General features: G+C 43.2%; 1 protein-coding gene across 1 annotated transcript in view; it reads left to right on the top strand.

Moving 5' to 3' along the window:
- Nucleotides 1-19066, top strand: part of PTPRT (protein tyrosine phosphatase receptor type T) — an 825916-nt gene that overhangs the window by 656131 nt on the left and 150719 nt on the right. Inside the window, exon 18 of the mRNA XM_060079174.1 lies at nt 6592-6621. Coding sequence (XP_059935157.1) covers nt 6592-6621 — 30 coding nt within the window. The remainder of the gene's footprint in view (nt 1-6591; nt 6622-19066) is intronic.

Here is a 19066-nt window from a genome sequence, read left to right on the forward strand (position 1 = left end):
TTTCTTTCCAGAGCTCTACTGCACTGTATCATCTGCTCCTGGACATCTACCCTCATAGTTTTTATGGTCAAAGACAAAATCATCACCTACCCACCAACGTATTTCCAGTCACGTGTCCCCATCTTAGTGAGAGATACTACCTCTCATTCCATCAGCCAAACTAGTGGGACTCCATCACCCCAGTACCTTTGAACTTGAATCTTTACATTCTCTTGGTCGCATCCTCTCCCCTCCCCATCTCCACTGCCTCTTCCCTGGTGCAAGCCTCTATAGCTCTGTTCTATGCGTCTCTTCGCCAGCCTCCCTGACTCTGGCCCCACCTCTCCAACCCATCTTCCACACTGTAGACAAAGTGATGTTTGAAAAATGAAACTTGTATTCCCAAACCTGCATTCTAAAATCCTTCAATGGCTTTTCCTTCCCTATAACAGCGGTCCATAGGGTGGAAATAAGGCAAGAAGCACATACTTAAGTTATCTGGAGAGCCTTGTCAAGCTACGCCATCCCCCTGCTCACAATGATTCTGGCAGATTTCCTGAAGTCTCACCCCACACTGTACCTTTGCTTGTAAAGTTTCCTCCTCTTTCAATGCCTATATTCCTCATTTCCATGTGACCAGATACTACCCATATTTAAGGTCTAATTTAAAAGACACCTTCTCTAATAATCCCTTCTGACCTTCAGTGTAGACACGATCTCTTCACCGTCTGGATCCCCTCCATGAGGATCCATATTATGTTCTGTTGTAATGTTTGTTATTTGTATTCACATCTTATCTTCTCCACTGGACCATCAACTGTCTGTTCTGATTCATTCTCATCACAAATGTGCCTGGCAGATACTTGGGATTCCCTCAAAATGTGTTGAATCCCAGTAAAATTAGAACAGATGGGGCCCAGGATTGCACTGCATCTCTTGGGCAAGAAAGCTTCGCTCAGAATGCGGATCCAAATATCAATGGTAAGCATCAAGGGTAAACCCAGCCCTGAGGGGTGCGGAGGAGGGTCAGGCTGGAAGGGCAGTATGTGAAAGACATGCCATGGTCTGAGACTCTCTCCAGGAAAAAAAAAATAAGGCAGTAGGAAAAGCTAACTACTGGGTAAGCTGAAGAGGCAGGGTAACTATTAGACTGTACTGTGCTACAGGTCACAGAACTGACACATGTAGAACTTAAAGAAATTGCCCCAAATCACGTAGGTAGTAAGTGGAAGAGCTGGGTCTGAAACCTGGCCAATCTGATAAGAGTCTACACTCTTAACACCATCTAACCTGGATGAAATGTAAAACAGGATTTGCTGATATGCTGAATTGTGGGACATAATTTTGAATGGTTCGTTGAGGTGGGAAAGCAGCCCCCAAATACATGTATTGATATTATCGTGTTTTGTCCACCCCATTCTAAACTGCTTCTTACTCTACACCCTGAAAAGTGAATCCTTCTTCTGTTTGCACTCACTAGGGGAGCCACTCAAGCTAGAACCTTGGCAGTCCTCTTCAAAATGCTCACATTGAATCACCTCTTGCTTTTGTGTGCTAGCCACCTTTCACATCACCTCTTCTCCTTCCTCGTAGCCATTGCAGGATCGGCCCCTAACATCTCTTGCTTTGACCCTTACGGCAGCTTTCATGACCCCAGTCCCTCTCCCCTCCCGCTTTTTGCTCACACTCCTGCCAGAATCACCCATCTAGAAAAATATTTGACCACTTGGCTCTTTGCATTGTCCCTGCGACCTAAGTTCTCCCTGTGAGAGTAAGCTCCTCAGACTCTTTGCGAACTAGACCCTGCCAGCATCTTGACATTCCCACCTTGATAACCCCCCACCCATTCCGTAAACACATATCCATCAGCCTGGAAATCCCCTCCCTCCTACTCCATCTGGGTGTTCCTGGACTTTACAACTCCAGCATCATAGACTCTAAACCAAATTACCTCTCCCTCATCCCCACCCCTTACCATCAAATATGGCCCCACAGCTCCCTGAGCTGCCACCTCATACCATTTATCACTCCAGAAGATAATAACATAGTAGTTATTAATGCAGGCTCTTAAAGTTAGACTTCTTGGATTCTAATCCTTGCCATGCTGCTTACTAAACTCTATAAACTTGGGCAAGTTACTTCACTTCTCTGAGCTTCACTTTCCTCACCTGGAAAACATAGGTAATAATGCTTCTAGTGAGGATTAAATACAATAGTCCACGTAATGTGCTGAGAACAGCACCTGAAACATAAGTGACCTCCTACTATCTAAATGGTAGCATTGTTATCATCTATTTTATAAGTTTTTTGTTTGGCTCTCCCATGAGACTTATTGGCTGGATCAAGATGGCATTTCTCTTTCAATCTCTGGTAGTTGGCAGAGACAATCATATAATAGGTCCTTAAAAAGTTTTGGCTGTGATGGAAAGATGGATGAGTGGATGACGGGTTGATTGTTGGATGAATGAGTAGATGAGCACATGGATGATTTGATGAGTGTGTGGGGTTATGGGCTAGATGGATACATAGATGTATAGATTGTTAAGTGGATGGAGGGATGGATGGATGGATGGAGGGAGGGAGGGAGGGAGGGATGGATGGATGGATGGATGGATGGATGGATGGATGGAGGGAGGGATGGAGGGAGGGATGGAGGGAGGGAGGGATGGATGGATGGATGGATGGATGGATGGATGGAGGGATGGATGGATGGATGGATGGATGGAAGAGTGCATGGGTGGGTTTATGAACTAGATGGACAGGGAGATGGTCAAATGGATGGTTAAATAGACAACTTAGTCTTGTTTAAGTAGTATGAAACAAAGACAAGCTATACCTCAAGTCATTCTTGTCAGCCAGCTGAAAAGATCCCACAGTATGTGATTTATTAAGTTTGGGTTTTTTTTCTTTTTTTTTTTCTAAGCGCAGCTGTCTTCCTGCTCAGGATCTTTGGTCTCAGGCAATCTGTTACTTGCAATATCACTGTATCCTTGTAAATTTAGACCTTCAGTAAATCTTCAAGCCTGAGAGAAAGGACACATGTATACTCTGTTTTGATCACAGAGTAAAGAACTGAAATCCTTGCCCTGGAAGACTTTGCAGTTTAATTTGGAAAACATATTCAATTAATAGAAGCTTGTCAGGTGCCATCATTCTGGAGTTGCCTTGAAGCTGAGTCAGGGATAGCACTGGCTTTTGGTGACATCCAGGATAACTCAGGTACTTGGCAGAGGTGAGTTGAAGGTTAAGGAAGCATGTTGGAATGAGGAGGTGGCCCAGGCAGAGGTGAATCCTGAAGATTGAGAGCAGAAAACCAGAGGGCCCAGAATGTCGAGACTCCCAAGAGTGTAGCCTGGGGCTGCTGACTGTGAGAAAATCCTGGCTCAGGATGGAGGCCTTGCAATTGGTCCCAAAATACACAAAATATTAGACCTAGTGAGGGGTGACCTCTTAGAGCCTCAGATTCCTCAACTGAAAATGAGAAGACTAGTACCTGCTCCACAGGGCCAGGGGGAGGATTAAAAGAGATAAGGCTTGTGGCATCTCAGTGCCTGACCCACTGTGTTGCCCAACATATATCTATATTCTTTCTTCCTCGAAGCCAGCACAGGCTAGTGGTCTAGCACATGAGCTTTAGAGCCATGTTGCTACCAAATCCAGTCACTAACTGTGTGATCTTAGGCAAGTTACTTAACCTTCTTTGCCTCAGTTTCCTCATCTGTGAAGTGGGGATGGTAATAATACCTATCTCTCAGGATGCTTGTGAGGAATACACAAGTTAATGTATGGGAAGAGCCTACAACAGTGTGTGGCACACAGTAAGTGCTACATAAGTACTTGTTCTTATTTTGTTACTAATTTTTTTAAATTTTATTTCTATTTTTAATATTCCTAAGTAGGTGAACACTTTGTTCCTGGTCACCAGAGTGAGAAGCAGCAAACCTTTTATCTGTGGGTAAGGGGGGAACATAAACTCCCCTTTGTTGAGGCCTACTATATTTCAGGTGTTTAATATATTCTAATATTAAATTAGATTAATGTATTTTACTTAAAATACTTTGTGTATTACATACCATATATAATTGGAAGTAATTTAGATTAATATCATGTTAATGCCCACCACGACTGTTGGGAATAGATCATTATTGCCCCCAACGTTGAGATGGAGAAACTGAGGCTCAGAGATACAGCGACTTGCTCAAGACCATGCAGTCAGCAAGTGGTGGTTCTGGGATGCTAAGACTTATCATATTTCCACTCCTCAAAGCTGTTTAAGCTGGCAGTTATCCATGCCATTCACCTTGGTACACGGATCAGGAAACAGAGATCCAGGCAGTGGCATCGACTTGCCCACGATGTCACAGAGAGCAAGTGAAAGAGCTGAGATCAGAACACTGGCCTCTCCATTCTCAGTCCAGTGTTCTTGACAATATGGAAAACAGAGATGTCTGTGAGTCTTCATCAAATGGATGCTGAGCTTTCTGCCCCTGAGGAATCACATTCCCAGGCTCTGGACCACGGAGCCAGAAATGAAGAAGAGGAATGGTCACCTTACAGTGCCAACCTGTTATGGTTGGTGGAGGGGCTTGGATGACTTATATGGGCTGTTCCAGATCCCACCCATCAGTTAGAAGTTCTTCACCCCTTTCATCATCTGGGGCCACTGTTCATTTGGCCAAAGATACTGAGCAGTTTTATGAGTAACCAGATCTTGCTGCACTATGGTTCACTGTCCCCAGCTCAGCCTCCCAAGGAGGTATGGGACTTCCCTTCTGCCATGGTGTCTTAGCTCTCAGGTGTCACTTTCCTTTTGGATCTATGGAATTTGTCTCTCCTGATAAATGAAAGAAAGCCTAGAGATGGCCCTGCCTTGGGGACTTTGGCCAGTTCCTACTTAAGAGGGGGAAATTTGGGGCTGTGAGGACATGTTCCCACCCTGTGGATATAAAGAGCGCATCTTCCTGTGCCAACCAAACTGGATAACAGTTGCAATTAACCACATAACTCAAGAAGGAAGTAAAGTATTCTTGCCTACTCAGATGGATATTTGGGGACCTGAATTATTCAGCAATTTTTCTCAATCCACAAATGTATCAGTTATTGTCCGTGGAGCTAAGTCTGTAAAATAAAAATGTTCCTATTTATTTTTCTACAAAATACAAAAAGTTATAACAAAGGGAATATCACAGATTTATTTGTTTTTCTTTTACTGTTCAGAAGCCAAGAGCTAGAAGAGATATATTGCAGGCAGTGATTTTTCAACCATTCTTTTGGAGAATGGAATTCTTAGTCATGTGAAATCTTAAATGAAATGCCAATTTACGAAACAGATTAAAATGGAGAAGCTCCGAATGTGGTGGATGGCAGGGAAGCAGCAGCCCTACCTCAGTACCCCCCTCCCCATTACAATGATGCTGCTCTGCAGAATCCTGGGAACACGGTTTGAAAATTAGTGATTTAGTTCAACTCACCTAAGGATCATATAAGAAAATGCAGGCACAGAGAGTTTATTAAAGTTGTAGTCTGTTCAAACTGAAGTTTGGAATTCCTTTCTTTTAGTGCAATGGTTTTTCATGATGAAGTTTGAATGTTGTCCTGGTTTTCTCCTGATAATGTAACAAACTACTTCCCAAAATTTAGTGACTTATAAATAAGCCATGAAAGTTAGTGATTTGTTTTTCTCACGAATCCGTACTTTGGTCAGGGTTTGAAGGGAATGACTTACTTCTGGTCTGTGATATCAAGGGTCTCAGTTGGCGTAATCCAGTTGGCTGGGGCGGGAACAGCCCGAGGTTGGCTGGATGTCTCTTTCTGTTCATACAGCTTAGGGCCTCTCTGTGTGGTTTCTTCATATGGTCCCTTCAGACCACAGCAAGCTCAGGATACTTAGACTTCTTACATGGAGGCTCAGGGTTCCAAGTGAGAGTTCCAGAGACCCAGAAAGAGCTGCAAGGCTTCTATCTGTCCTATCCTAGAAAGTCCCAGAATATAACTCCACCCACATTCTCTTGGTCACCCAGGGCCAACCCTGATTCTGTGTGGGTGAGCACTAACATGGGCATGAGTGCTGGGAAGTATGGATCATTGGGGAGCCATCTTGGATGCTGGCTACACAATTTCCTTTCTTTTGGTGTGACGTTACTAAATAGATTCTGATGTGATTTGACCTAAAACAGAGAAGATAAAAGTCATTATGGTTTTCCTTAGATCTTAAGAGCACTGTCATATGGAAGAGTGGTAAACTAGTTCTAGAATGCCACAGCAATCTGACCCAAGACCAAAAAGTTATAATGATAAGGAGGCTAGTTTTACTTAACTGTAAGAAAGAATTTTCAAATGACTAAAACAACCAAATGCAATGTGGCTTCCTCTGCATGAGTAGTGAGTTTCTCCATCACAGGAGAGGTCTTTTCTTCTACCGCTGAAAGTATCTGATTCTCGGGGATGATGACTAGTTGAGAAACTTGCATCTCCTTGAGCTTAGGGATGCTGAAATACTATGTGCATTTCTAAGAACCAAGATTTCCTATAAATCTAATTCTTGTTTGTTTGTCTTTTCTTTTCCCCCCTTTTTTGGACATTTCCATCATCTGACTGCCCATCAATATATAGAAGAAATGCTTATTCCTACTCCTATTACTTGTAAGTATCGATCTGGGGTGACTTTGCTTTGTGCCCTGTAAGGCAACCTGTAGCATGCATTTCCTGCACCAACCGTCTGTTGGTTTCTCATACTCACTTCTGTCTAAGCCATCTGTAGCCTCAGAGTTTTTATTTTGCCTAGATGTTTTCCATTTGAAAATGCACTGTCCATGTTGAAAATGTTCATGTCTGTTATGTTTCTGCCATCAAGGATCTTTTCCCCTGTTTTTGGAGATGTGAAGGGCTGTTTCTCCTTTGTCGGTGTAATTCTCTAGTTAGAAATCCTCAAATTCCAGCAAGAGGAAAACCTAATCCTCCTGCAGGATTTGCACACATAAAACAAAATCACTGATCTCGGCAACTTCAAAGCCCATTTGTGCCTACTTGGGGAACGTGTAGCCCTAGGGGCTCAAAGATTAGAAGGAAATTCATTGGCTGTTTCCACTATTTCAGGAAGTCTACAGGGGATCGTGGCTTTATCTAGAATCAGCTTCACAGGTGACAGAAATATACATGGTCTTTGGGACTGGAATTATCTCAGTCTGATGTTTATCATTAGTTATGTCATGCTATCAGTGCATTTTGTTGGTAGTTATAGATGGCTGATTGCCTAACAATTCTTTCTAAATAAAGATGATGATTTTTCTTATTACAAAACCAGACGTTTTCACAACATGAGGGTAATGGAGAAAAACTCCATAAATAGATCCTTGGTAATGAAGAGTTAGAAAACCACTGAATTAGTTTCACATTTCTAATAAGCATTTTCCATATTTGAAAACTGAGGTCCAGAGAAGTGTGTGAAATCACGCTCCAGTTAGCAAAAGAGTGGAATTAAAGCTCAGAATGCCTCACTCCTTGTAAAGTCCATTATCCATGATTCCATGTCTTCCTCCACCCCTGGCAAACCCAGCTTTGTGAGAGAGACCATATCTGTTAGTGGTCATCTGCTGAAGCAGATGAGGATGGAGTCAGCAAAAGCCTCCCCATCCCTCTGCTCAGTGTTTGGGTCCCTGGTCAATAGGTCCACGCAGTGAGCAGATGAGATTCTGGTATCACCACCCTCATGTTATATAGGAACCAATGAACCCCGGCCACCGACACTGAAAATGCCAGAAAACTTGCTTCATTTGTTCATTCATTCATTTGACAAATAGGCGTTGAACATGCACATTATGTTCCAGACACTGTGGATGGAGAGATGGCCAGGACTTTGAGGCTCACCCTTACAGTACACAAGCCTATCAGAGAGACTAGCCTAACATCAAGTATTGATACTTGAAATCTCGGCGGAGATGTACCAACGTGTACCATGGAATAGGGGCACTTAGTCGGGTGACCAGTTTTTTAGTGGAACAGGGGATAGTTATCAGTGCTTTTAGAGATGGATTTATCCAGTACTGAAGAAATAAGAATTCTGAGCAGGGAAAAGAGCATGTGCAAAAGGCAGAGAGGTGTGAGACAGTATGGGCTGTTGTTGCTGTGGTGCAAAGAGTCATGCAGCTCTGGGTTCAAGTCACATCTCTGTCACTCACCAGTTATGTGGCCTTGAGCAAGATTTCTGAACTTTTTCAACCTCATTCCTCTCAACCCTAAAATAGAGGTAAAAGTGCCTAACTCGTAGGGAGTGAGGGATTTTGTAAGGTGCCTTGCAAAAAATTGGCACTCATGAAATGTTAGTTTCTTTCTTTCCCCTTTCAGAAACCGTAAGGAGTCAGGGCAGTAGTGGTGGCCCCTGGGGGCTCTTCTGGTCTTCTAGAGGTCCTCATGGCATCAGTGTTCCACAGTAGGTGTGGGCATGCAATGCCTTGTGGGCAACTCACTCCCTCAGTCTGTTCGCCAGTGTACATAGCACTGCCTGGATGCCCACTTTGTACCATTCTCTGTGCTGGACCCTGTGGTGAAAGCAAAGATGAACAATGTGGAGATATAGATATGCAAGTCCTTATAGTTCAAGTTGCAGTGATAAACAAGGGTCTTCCAATGGGTGCAGGCTTGGAGTTCTAAGTGACAGATCCTAGATTGTGACACTCATGCCGGCTCAGGAGCTGGCCATGGTTAAAGATTCAGAGGGGGAGAAGAACTGGCGAAGCAGACAGCAAGGTAGGAGGAGCACCATAAGAACAAAGCAAAGCCCATTGCAGAAGGAGGACTTGACAATAGCAGATGCTGCGGAGAGATGGAAGTGGAGGGCTTGGGCATGGCCCTTGACCATCAGAAGTCACTTGTGCAAGTCATGGGGTAGCCTTGAGGGAGGAAGCCAGCCCGCCTAGGGCCCATGAGGTAGATAACTTCTTAACCACTAGGCCCTGAAACAGGAGAACATGAGACTGGCCACTTGAAGGGCCAGAAAGTCCTGGGCACGTGTATACGTAGAGGAGCCTGTGCAGAAGGGAGAGCTACAGATGCTGGAGGTGGGGTGCCTCGAGAAGGGAGGGTCTGGAGGCAAAGTGTTTGGGGACAGGGAGCCGAGGAGGGGATGTGTGACAGGTCTTGTGAAACCATAGGAGGGAGGGAGGCACGTAGATAGAGAAGGGGGAACAGAAAGGAAATGAGGACCCCCACGGTCTGCAGATTCAAAACTCCACTCCGCCACATCTTAGGTAGAGACCCTGAGTGGGTGCTTTAAACCCTTTCTACTCAAAAGTGTGGTCCATAGACCAGCACTGGCATCACACAGGAGCTTGTTACAACTGCAGCACCTGGTGGCCCAGCTCAGACCTCCTGAACCTGCATTGTGACAAGATTCCCAGTTCATTCATGGGCACATTAAAGTCTGAGAAGCACAGACTTACCCAGTCTCAGTTGTTTCATCTGTAAAATAGGAAGAATAATACTATCCTCGCAGGGATTAAGGCGTCACCTTATCCCTCTAAAAGCCTCAAAATCTTCCATGAAGGAGAAAGCCTCCAACACACTTTGGCTGAACAGTCTTTTCCATGAAATCCATATTTATTCATTCAACAAGTATTTGTGGGGTTCCCACTTATGTGCCAGGCACTGGTCAAGGTTCTGGGATATAAGAGTTAGCTCAACAGACAAAAATCCCCGTCCACATGAAGATTTTTAGTGGGGGAGATAGAAAATAAACAATATACATAAGAAAAGTACTATAGGTATTATGTAGTCGCCAAGAGAGATAAGGAGAAAAAATAGATAAACTGGGGAAAGAGGATGTAAAGTGTAGGTGGAGGAGGAACAGAGGAATTTTTTTTTCAAAACCAAGAGGCCCTCAATGGCTCTCCCCCATTGAAAGGTCCCATACACGAGACCAAGGGTCCACAAACATTTTCTGTAAGGAGCCAGTACTACATATTTTTGGCTTTATGGGTTCTCTGTTGCATCTACTCAACTCTGATGTTGTAACATGAAAATAGCCATAGACAATACGTACATGTTTGAGCATGGGTGTGTTCCAATGAAACTTTATTTAAAACAGAGACAGTGGGCCAGATTTGTCCTGAGGACCATAGTCTTCCTATCCCTGCCCTAGACTTTTGAGATAGGGAGAGGATGGGGTTCAAGATTCATCCTGCTTTATGAGCTCCTACAATGTGCTGCACCATGTGTTAGCCACCGCAGACACAAAGGTGAATGCAGGGCAGCTGAACCAGCCTAGAAGGAGGCAGAAGTTGAAAACAATTACTAGCTGGTAGCTATGATGTACAGGGTTTATCTAATGCTCACAGCAAGCCCTGCGAGATACATGCTCTCGTGTTGAGTCTATTTAGACGTTGAGACTGAGATTTGAGGACGTGTGTACATCCCACAGCCAGGAGGTGGCAGGGCTAGGGTTTGAATCCTGGACCACTTACCCCCAAGCCCCGCCCATCCTTCTCACTAGACCTTCAGGGCTCCTGCCTGGACCATGTGCTTGGAGAGCCCTTAGCCAGGCTGTGGGAGAGCCAGGATTTGAGTGCAAGCGTGTCTGCCTCTACAGCCTCAGTTCTGTGCAGGGACATCTGTGCCTTGCTTGGGACAAGAAGTGGTAGCTATTCCTGGCTGGCAAGGAGGCCCTTGAGGCAGTCCTGTCTTTGCTGTCCTGGGGACTTGCCATGTGGTCAGAGCTGAGAGCACAGGGCAGCCAGGTCGGTGGTAGCCAAGGGGATAGAGTACGGGGTGACCAAAGGAATGCTAATGACATGGATAAGTAGAGCTATAGGTCGAGGGCACTTTGGGACCCAGGGACAGAGGAGTCTAGAATGGGGTCCTTCACAGTCCAGTACACATTTTACAAATTAAAATAATGTGGGTTTTGGTGTCAGACTTAGATCACAATCCTAGGTCTGCCTCCTCTTCCAGACTGTTCAGACCTTGAGCAGTCCTGGAACCACTCGGAGCCTCAGTTTCTTCATCTGCAAATGGTGATAACAACTCTAACTTCCCAGCATTTTCATGAGGGGTAATGAGCGAGTGTATCTGTAGACTGGCTGACACAGAGTAGGTATTTTATAAATAGCAGCTATTATTCCTCACCTCCTGAGCTGACAAAAATGCTTCTCTAGAATTCCTTTTTACCTTTCTGTAGTAAAGCAGCACCCAACAACTTCAGTGTCTGCTTTTTGAAAGGATATTAAGAGTTGGTGTATGTTCATGGGTTAATTTACCCCATGGCAGGTGATGGGCACAGTAATTGTTTTGAACAGAGACATTTTAGTGTAGTAGTTCTTGAAAAGGCACTAAGATGTTTACCAACCATTCTGGCAGAGAGAGAGTACTCAACTATTTCATTTCACCTGTGTGAGTGTCGCAGAGGCGGGTTCCTCCTGGGCTGGTCCCTGTGTGCAAACACTCCAGAACACTTGGGCTATTCACGTCCATCCTGTTTCTCTCCATTCCAGCATATTTAAATCCTATTCCTCTTCTTCAAGGTCCGTGTCAAAAACATTAGCTCCCACTGAAAGACTTCTCTGATTCTTTCCACCTGCAGGAATGTCCCTTTCTCCAATTCTCACCGCAGTCACTTTGTTATCATGGGCAGGATGTTTCTTTTTCATTGCAGTGTTCCCCATGGTGCCCTAGCACGCACAGTGAACCCTCAGTAAATGTATGTGGAATGAGTGAAAGAACAAGTTGAAATTAAAAGACATAACAGCTAAAGTCAACAGATGATCTGTTCTTAAAAAAAAAAAAAGTAACAATTTTTAGATAACTCCAGAGCCTGTACCTTCCTTGCTTCCATGGCTTTAAGGCAACCTTTGCTCCTGTTCAGCATCTGTGACCTGAACAAGCCACTTCACTTTTTCTAAGTCTCAGTGTCCTAATTTGTAAAGTGGAGATTAAAAATGCATTCCTCACAGAGACCTTGCAAGGATTCAATGAGGCAAAGTTTGGAAAATGCCTAGCACTTAGTAGGTTTTCAACCAAAGTAAGAAACTGCCTTCTTTTCTGAAATGCATACACCTTTTATTCACATCAGAGGCTGTTGGAAATCAAATATCATTGCCTCAATACATTTAAAGAGGAATTTGAAGTGATGATATCAGGAGAGACTCGAAAAGCATTTTATGTAATTTGTCAGTCACTTCAAATAAAAATGAAGAAAAATAGGAATAGAAGGAAGCCATTTAAAGATGATAAGTATCAATTACCAAAAGCTGACAGCAAATATGTTGACAGGTGAAAATAGAACGCATTACCATAAAGACAAGTTAAAGACGGCTGCCCTACCGCTGCTCTTCAGCCAAGGGGAAGACCTTGTGAGAATTCTGATTCCTGGGCCCCACCCCCAGATCGGCTCAGTTCCTTTGAAAGTGTGGCCTGGGAATCTGCATTTTACACACAACTCAGTTTAATATTTTGGATGCTGACTTTGAGAACAACTCCTCTCCTGATCCTCACATCAGCCTGATAAAACTGTCCCATTCTCAGTGTCCCACCTTTGTACCTGCAGTGCCCTTTTCCTGGAATGCCTACCCACCTTCCATGCCTGGAAAATTCTAGTATCTTTATTTGTTTCTAATTTTATTGAAGTATAGTTGATTTACAATGTTGTGTTGATTTCTTCTGTATAGCAAATGTCTCAGTTGTACATATATATATATATATATATATATATATATATATATATATATATATTCTTTTCCATTATAGTTTGGCACAGGATACTGAATATAGTTTCCTGTGCTATACAGTAGGACCTTGTTGTTTATCCATCCTATATTCATAGTTTTCCTCTGTGAATCCCAAATTCCCAGTCTATCACTCCCCAGCCCCTCTCCCCCTTGGCAGCCACAAGGCTGTTCTCTGGGTCTGTGAGTCTGTTCTTGTTTTGTAGATATGTTGATTTGTATTGTATTTTAGATTCCACATATAAGCGATATCATGTGATATTTGTCTCTCTGTCTGACTTATCTCACTTAGTATGATAATCTCTAGGTCTATTCATGTTGCTGCAAATGGCATTATTTCATTCTTTTTGATGGCTGAGTAATATTCTATTGTATATATGTACCATATCTTCTTTATTCATTCATCTGTCAATGGACATTTAGGTTGTTTCCATGTCTTGGCTATTGTGAATAGTGCTGCTGTGGACATAGAGGTGCATGTATCTTTTTGAATTATAGTTTGTCTAGGTATGTGCCCAGGAGTGGGATTGCTGGATCATATGGTAATTCTATTTTTAGTTTTTTAAGGAACCTCCATACTGTTTTCCATAATAGCCGCACTCGTATCTTTATTTTTTTTAATTTTTTAATTTTTTAACATCTTTATTGGAGTATAATTGCTTTACAATGGTGCGTTAGTTTCTGCTGTATAACAAAGTGAATCAGCTATACGTATACATATATCCCCATATCCACTCCCTCTTGCATCTCTCTCCCACCCTCCCTATCCCACCTCTCTAGGTGGACACAAAGCACCGAGCTGATCTCCCTGTGCTATGAAGCTGTTTCCCACTAGCTACCTATTTTACATTTGGTAGTGTATATATGTCCATGCCACTCTCTTACTTCGTCCCAGCTTACCCTTCCCCCTCCCCATGTCCTCAAGTCCATTCTTTACATCTGTGCCTTTATTCCTGTCCTGCCCCTAGGTTCTTCAGAACCATTTTTTTTTTTTTTTGGCTGCATTGGGTCTTTGTTGCCGTGCATGGACTTTCTCTAGTTGCAGCAAGTGGGGCTACTCTTTGTTGCCATGTGTGGATTCTCATTGCGGTGGCTTCTCTTGTTGCGGAGCATGGGCTCTAGGCATGTGGGCTTCAGTAGTTATGGCGTGTGGGCTCAGTAGTTGCGGCACGTGGGTTCTAGAGCGCAGGCTTAGTAGTTGTGGCGCACGGGCTTAGTTGCTCCGCAGCATGTGGGATCTTCCCGGACCATGGATGGAACCTGTGTCCCCTGCATTGGCAGGCGGATTCTCAACCACTGTGTCACCAGGGAAGTCCTGAAAGGTGTGTGATTCTAAATGCTTCTATTCTATAAATACATCTGAGCTTTATAAAGAAGTTAAAAGAGTGGGGGAATTCTCTGCTGACAGAGAGGCATGACCTAGTGAAATAGGGTTGGAAACAGAAGTTTCTATGGACAGTGTTGTGATGTGCTACTCAGCTCCCCCTTCAAGAATGGACTTACCCGCCCCCACCCCAGTTGCTAGAACTGCTGCTGGCAGACAACTCTTGGATAACAGCCTCCTTTGGGACTTCTTGATCTTCAGAACTGCCTCACCCAAGGTCATCCAATAGCTGGTCAATAGCTGACTTTTACAGGGGTGTAAAAATCAGTCCAGTGTCCGAGCTTCCCATGGGGCTGGCTTAAACCATCACTGCAGCTACGTCTCCATTCAGCTTCCCCTTCTGCCCACTTTTCCTCCTTTCCTTCCCTTTCTCTCCCTTTCCCATCCCCTCTCTTCCCTACTCTCCCCTCCCCTCCTCTTCCCTTCTCTCCCCTAACCTCCCCTCCCTTCCCTTTCCTGCCCTTCCTCACAGATGTTGTCTCCAGAAGCTCCTCCTCACATATCCCCTACATGTCAATCTCTGTCTCAGAGTCGAATTTCCAGGAACCCAACCTGAGACACCCCCATTCAGTTTGGTCACTGGAGACAAGTTAATCTGAGTATGCATATGCCCCCCGCCCGCCCTTGAACATGCATACTTCATTGCCTACGGACACTTTGTATACACACTAATTGGGTCACCACTTTGTTAACCACTGATGATAAGTAAACTCTAAAAAGTCCTTCCTTAGTCAATCATTCATTCATAGGCCTTTGCTTCTCACCTGTGCCTTTGCCGGGCAGGAGGGCGGTGAGCATCTAAATACATAGCTCCTGCCTGGGGAGCTCACGGTGTATCCCAGAAGAGCATAGTAAGAACCTGTTGCTGAACCAGCCAGAGGAGAGAACTAAGGTCAGAAGTGCCCAGCCACAGTGCCCCCTTAAAAATGTGTCACCAGGGCAGGAACGGATTTAGTTCTGAAAGTACTTACCTTCAGCAAACGTCCCCAAACTGAGAATGACTCTTGCAGCTAGGGCTGTAGCGAAGATGGGATGCTGAGATGCACAAAGTGGAAAATGCCTTTCTAAGTGTTTTGGCAGAGTGCTTTTAATGGAAGGAAGTGCTTTAGTTATAGCTTTGCAATGTTGATGATGATGATAATGATTATATCTTGTTTGTATATACAGCTTTATCTCTTCCAAAGTGCTTTCCCACTTATTACCTAGTTGTCTGGTTGGGCTTGGAGGTACTTAGCAAGATAGCAGACAGGTTTCTGTGCCATGTAGGAAAGAGCCCTGGGCATTCTGGCTCCACAGTTTCAGTTAAGTTACTTAACTCCATCTCAACCTCAGTTTCTCATCTGTAAAATGGGGGTAATAACGCCTGCATTTCAGAACAGCCGTGATGTTTAAATGACATATTCTTTCATCCACGAGCACCTATTGAGCAATTCCTTTGTGCTGAGCACTGAGCTAGGTGTTAAGCACTTAAAAAGAAATACCTTTCTCTCAAGGAGCTTAAAAGGTGACTTGGACATGTTAACAAACAGTTATAATGTTGTAAATACATGAAGGAGGAGCAGTGAAGACATGACAAAGAAAAGGAAGTCACTGATTCAGCTTGGAGGAAAGATACCATGGGCTGAAGGGCCAAAAAGGATGCCTGGTATAGGGCAGAGGCAAGATGTTTTACTGAAGAAATAACACATTCACCCACTTTTCTCCTTGGCCTCATTATCTTGAAATACACAGGCACGTGCACAAACACACACACACACACACACATACATTTTATAACTAGGTAGGTGACATGCTAGGAAAAACTTGGAAAGTAAAAACAAAAAGAGGAAGAAAGGACTGGAGTAGGAAGGGGAAGGTTTGAATCCCAGTTCCACTGCTTAGCAGCTGTGAGTCCTAAGCACTCCAAGTCTCAGTTTCCCATCTGTAAAATGGGAATGATAGTGCTCAATTCATGGAATTATCCTAAGAAATTAAAAAATACAATGTACATGCCATTTTGTTTTCATTTCACTTGCATTTCATTAGATTGTCATCTATCAAATGGTAGAGCTAAGCTAGAACCTAGCAGTGGTTGGGTGTGTCGGGGATGGGGGAAGATAGAGTTTTTAAACTTCCAAACATAAGTTAATGAAAGAAGAATTTGCCAAATAGAATGAAGTAGGGCAATTGTAGATGATGGTTCTTAAACTTACAAAAATTCTCCTCTGAGCAATTGGATAGGACACCCCTCCTCCTGGTTTCCATCCCGGCTGATTTCAGTGAGGGATCAGAGTCAGCTAATGATTCTGGCAAAAAACCCACAAGGGTAGACAATGTCATTTCAACACAAGAAGATTTTATAGGCCAGTGAGAAGAGAAAAGGCTGGAGTTGAAACTAGAAGGGCTGTCACGATATTTCTAAATATAGGGGCTGGGGGACAGGCTTGTCCTTTATGATGTGGCTGGCAAAACCTGCCTTAAAAGAGTCATGGTTCTCCAAATGGAGAAGAGGCTACTCTGGACAGTCTCTTCAGGAATGTTGCCTCCTTCCTGGGAACAGAGCTCAGAGGAACTGGAGTATGTTTAAGGAGAGCCGTCAAAGAGGGAGGGGAGCACAGGCCAGAACCTATAAAGAAAGATTAGAGAACTGACTTCACTGGTCTCAAGTGGTACCTAGACATTTTAAAGTTCCCTAGATTATTCTAATATGAAACTATTGTCGAGAACCACTCGTATGGGAGAGTCTGAGAATCCAGGGTCCTTCCTGGAAGATAGGCATTTGGAAGATTAGCATGAGGGCTTGGTCTAGCCACCTAACCCAGAACCTCAGATGAGAGTTTGACCCCACAGGATCATCAAATAGACACACCTCTGGTTAAAGTGTTGGCACCTGAGTGTGGAGGGCAGAGTCTGTAGAAGATGACACGCTATTTGATGGCACCGCTTCCTCCCTGTAGATATTGAGGTAGACAGTCCTTATGCTGTTCATAAGTATGTAGAGGCCATTTAATAAATGGCGAAAATGCCCCAGGCACACTTAAAAATAGCATTTAATTTCTCATAACAATTACTCCTCATACTGGTGTATGGTGGAGTAAAGACCCCTCAGCCACAATCAATCTCCTGAGAAATATTTGTTCATTAGCCTTCTCTTCATTAATGAAACTTCAAGAAGCTCAATACTTCTTATGAAATCTTTTTATCAGAATTAAAGAACATTGGATGAGCTTCTTTCTGGGGCAATTTTTTTGTTTGTTTAAATTTTTATTGAAATATAGTTGGTTTACAATGTTCTGTTAGTTTCAGGCATACAGAAAAGTGATTCAGTTATACATATATATAAATATATATATTCTTTTTTTACATTCTCTTCCATTGTAGCTTATTACAAGATATTGAGTAGAGTTCTGTGTGCTATACAGTAGGTCCTAGTTGGTTACCTATTTCATATATAGTAGTGTATATATTTTAATCCCAAACTCCTAATTTATCCCGTCCCCTCCCCTTTGGTAACTACAAGTTTGTTTTCTATGTCTGTGAGTCTATTTCTGTTTTGTAAATAAGTTCATTTCTGGAGCAGTTTCTCCTTGCAGTGCCTTTGAACCACTGTGCAGAACATTCTAAGTGAGAATTATTAGGCATATTACAGCCACCCGTGTTTGTTAAGGGGAAAAATTGAAAGGTTAGTGTGGCCAGTACCCTGTTTTTACTGGGAGGGTTTAATTTTTTTTAAATTTTTATTGGAGTATAATTGCTTTACAATATTGTGTTAGCTTATACTGTACAGCAAAGTGAATCAGCTATATGTATACATAGATCCCCTCTTTTTTGGATTTCCTTCTCATTTAGGTCACCACAGAGCACTGAGTAGATGGGAGGATTTAATTTTTGTAAAGAATGAAAATATGGTTTTATTAAGGTTATAAGCCAAGGTGAAGCCTCAGGATTAAAGAAGGCTTGTTTTGTCTTAGAAAACAGCTTAATGACAGTGCACTTTTCTAGAAATGGAGAAAAGCTAAGACTGCCTATACTTTATTTTACTTTTCTCTTGCTTCCCTGTCATTTATTATTTGGACATCTACTGATGAGAGAGAGAACTTCTGGTGGAAACTCTAACCTCAGATATGGTTGATGTGGGATTTCGTACATTCTTTTGTCTTATCTTTGCTTTAAACAACAAAACTACCATGAAAATGTGGGATCTAAGGTCTTTCCAGGAGATCCATGGCTGATTCAAAGTGTATACATCCACTAGATTGCTGTGCAGGTGTCTTCCGGCCATCTAGGCTGGGGGCAGTTTGCTCCATAAATCATACTTCTGTAATCTCATCTCCCACTCCTTAAGGGTTTTAAACAGCACTTTGCATTAGCTCTGAATGGTGAGGAAAATAATACTTAAAACCTAGGAGCAGCACTGCAGTGAAAGAGCATGGACTGCACTTGGATTGGAATCCTGGACCCTACTACTTTCTAACCTAACTTCTCTGAGCCTCTGTTTCTGCATCTTATAAAAGCGGGACAGTAATACCAAATTTGGAGGGTTGCTGTGGGGATTTACCAGGATTACATAAGATAATACAATGCATGTCCAACATCTGGTTCTGTGTCTGGTACATTGTAGTTATTATTATTATTGCATTTTGTTTTCTATTATTATGTCCACTCATAGTTTCTGCAGTTTACAAAGTACTTCCATGTAGATATCTCATGAAATTTTTGAGTCACTCCAGTGAGGAAAGGTCATTTTAAGTGTAAGGACATGAAGGCTCACCAAATTGACCAGGGCACAGGCTACCTAAAGAAAGAAATCCATGGAACAGAGAGTTGCCAATTACTGGTGCTGTGTTCTTATCATGGGTTGGGAGGTGGCTGTGACGAGAATTCTGAAGGAGGTTACTTTATAAGGCAGCAAAACTGATAAGAATTATACCCTCTCAGACTTGGTGAGATAAAAGATGAATAAGGTCCTGAGTCGGTCCCTACCTGAAGGTGTATAACTATTGCTCCAAAT

Source organism: Mesoplodon densirostris, chromosome 16 (genome assembly GCF_025265405.1).
Source record: "Mesoplodon densirostris isolate mMesDen1 chromosome 16, mMesDen1 primary haplotype, whole genome shotgun sequence".
Taxonomy (NCBI): domain Eukaryota; kingdom Metazoa; phylum Chordata; class Mammalia; order Artiodactyla; family Ziphiidae; genus Mesoplodon; species Mesoplodon densirostris.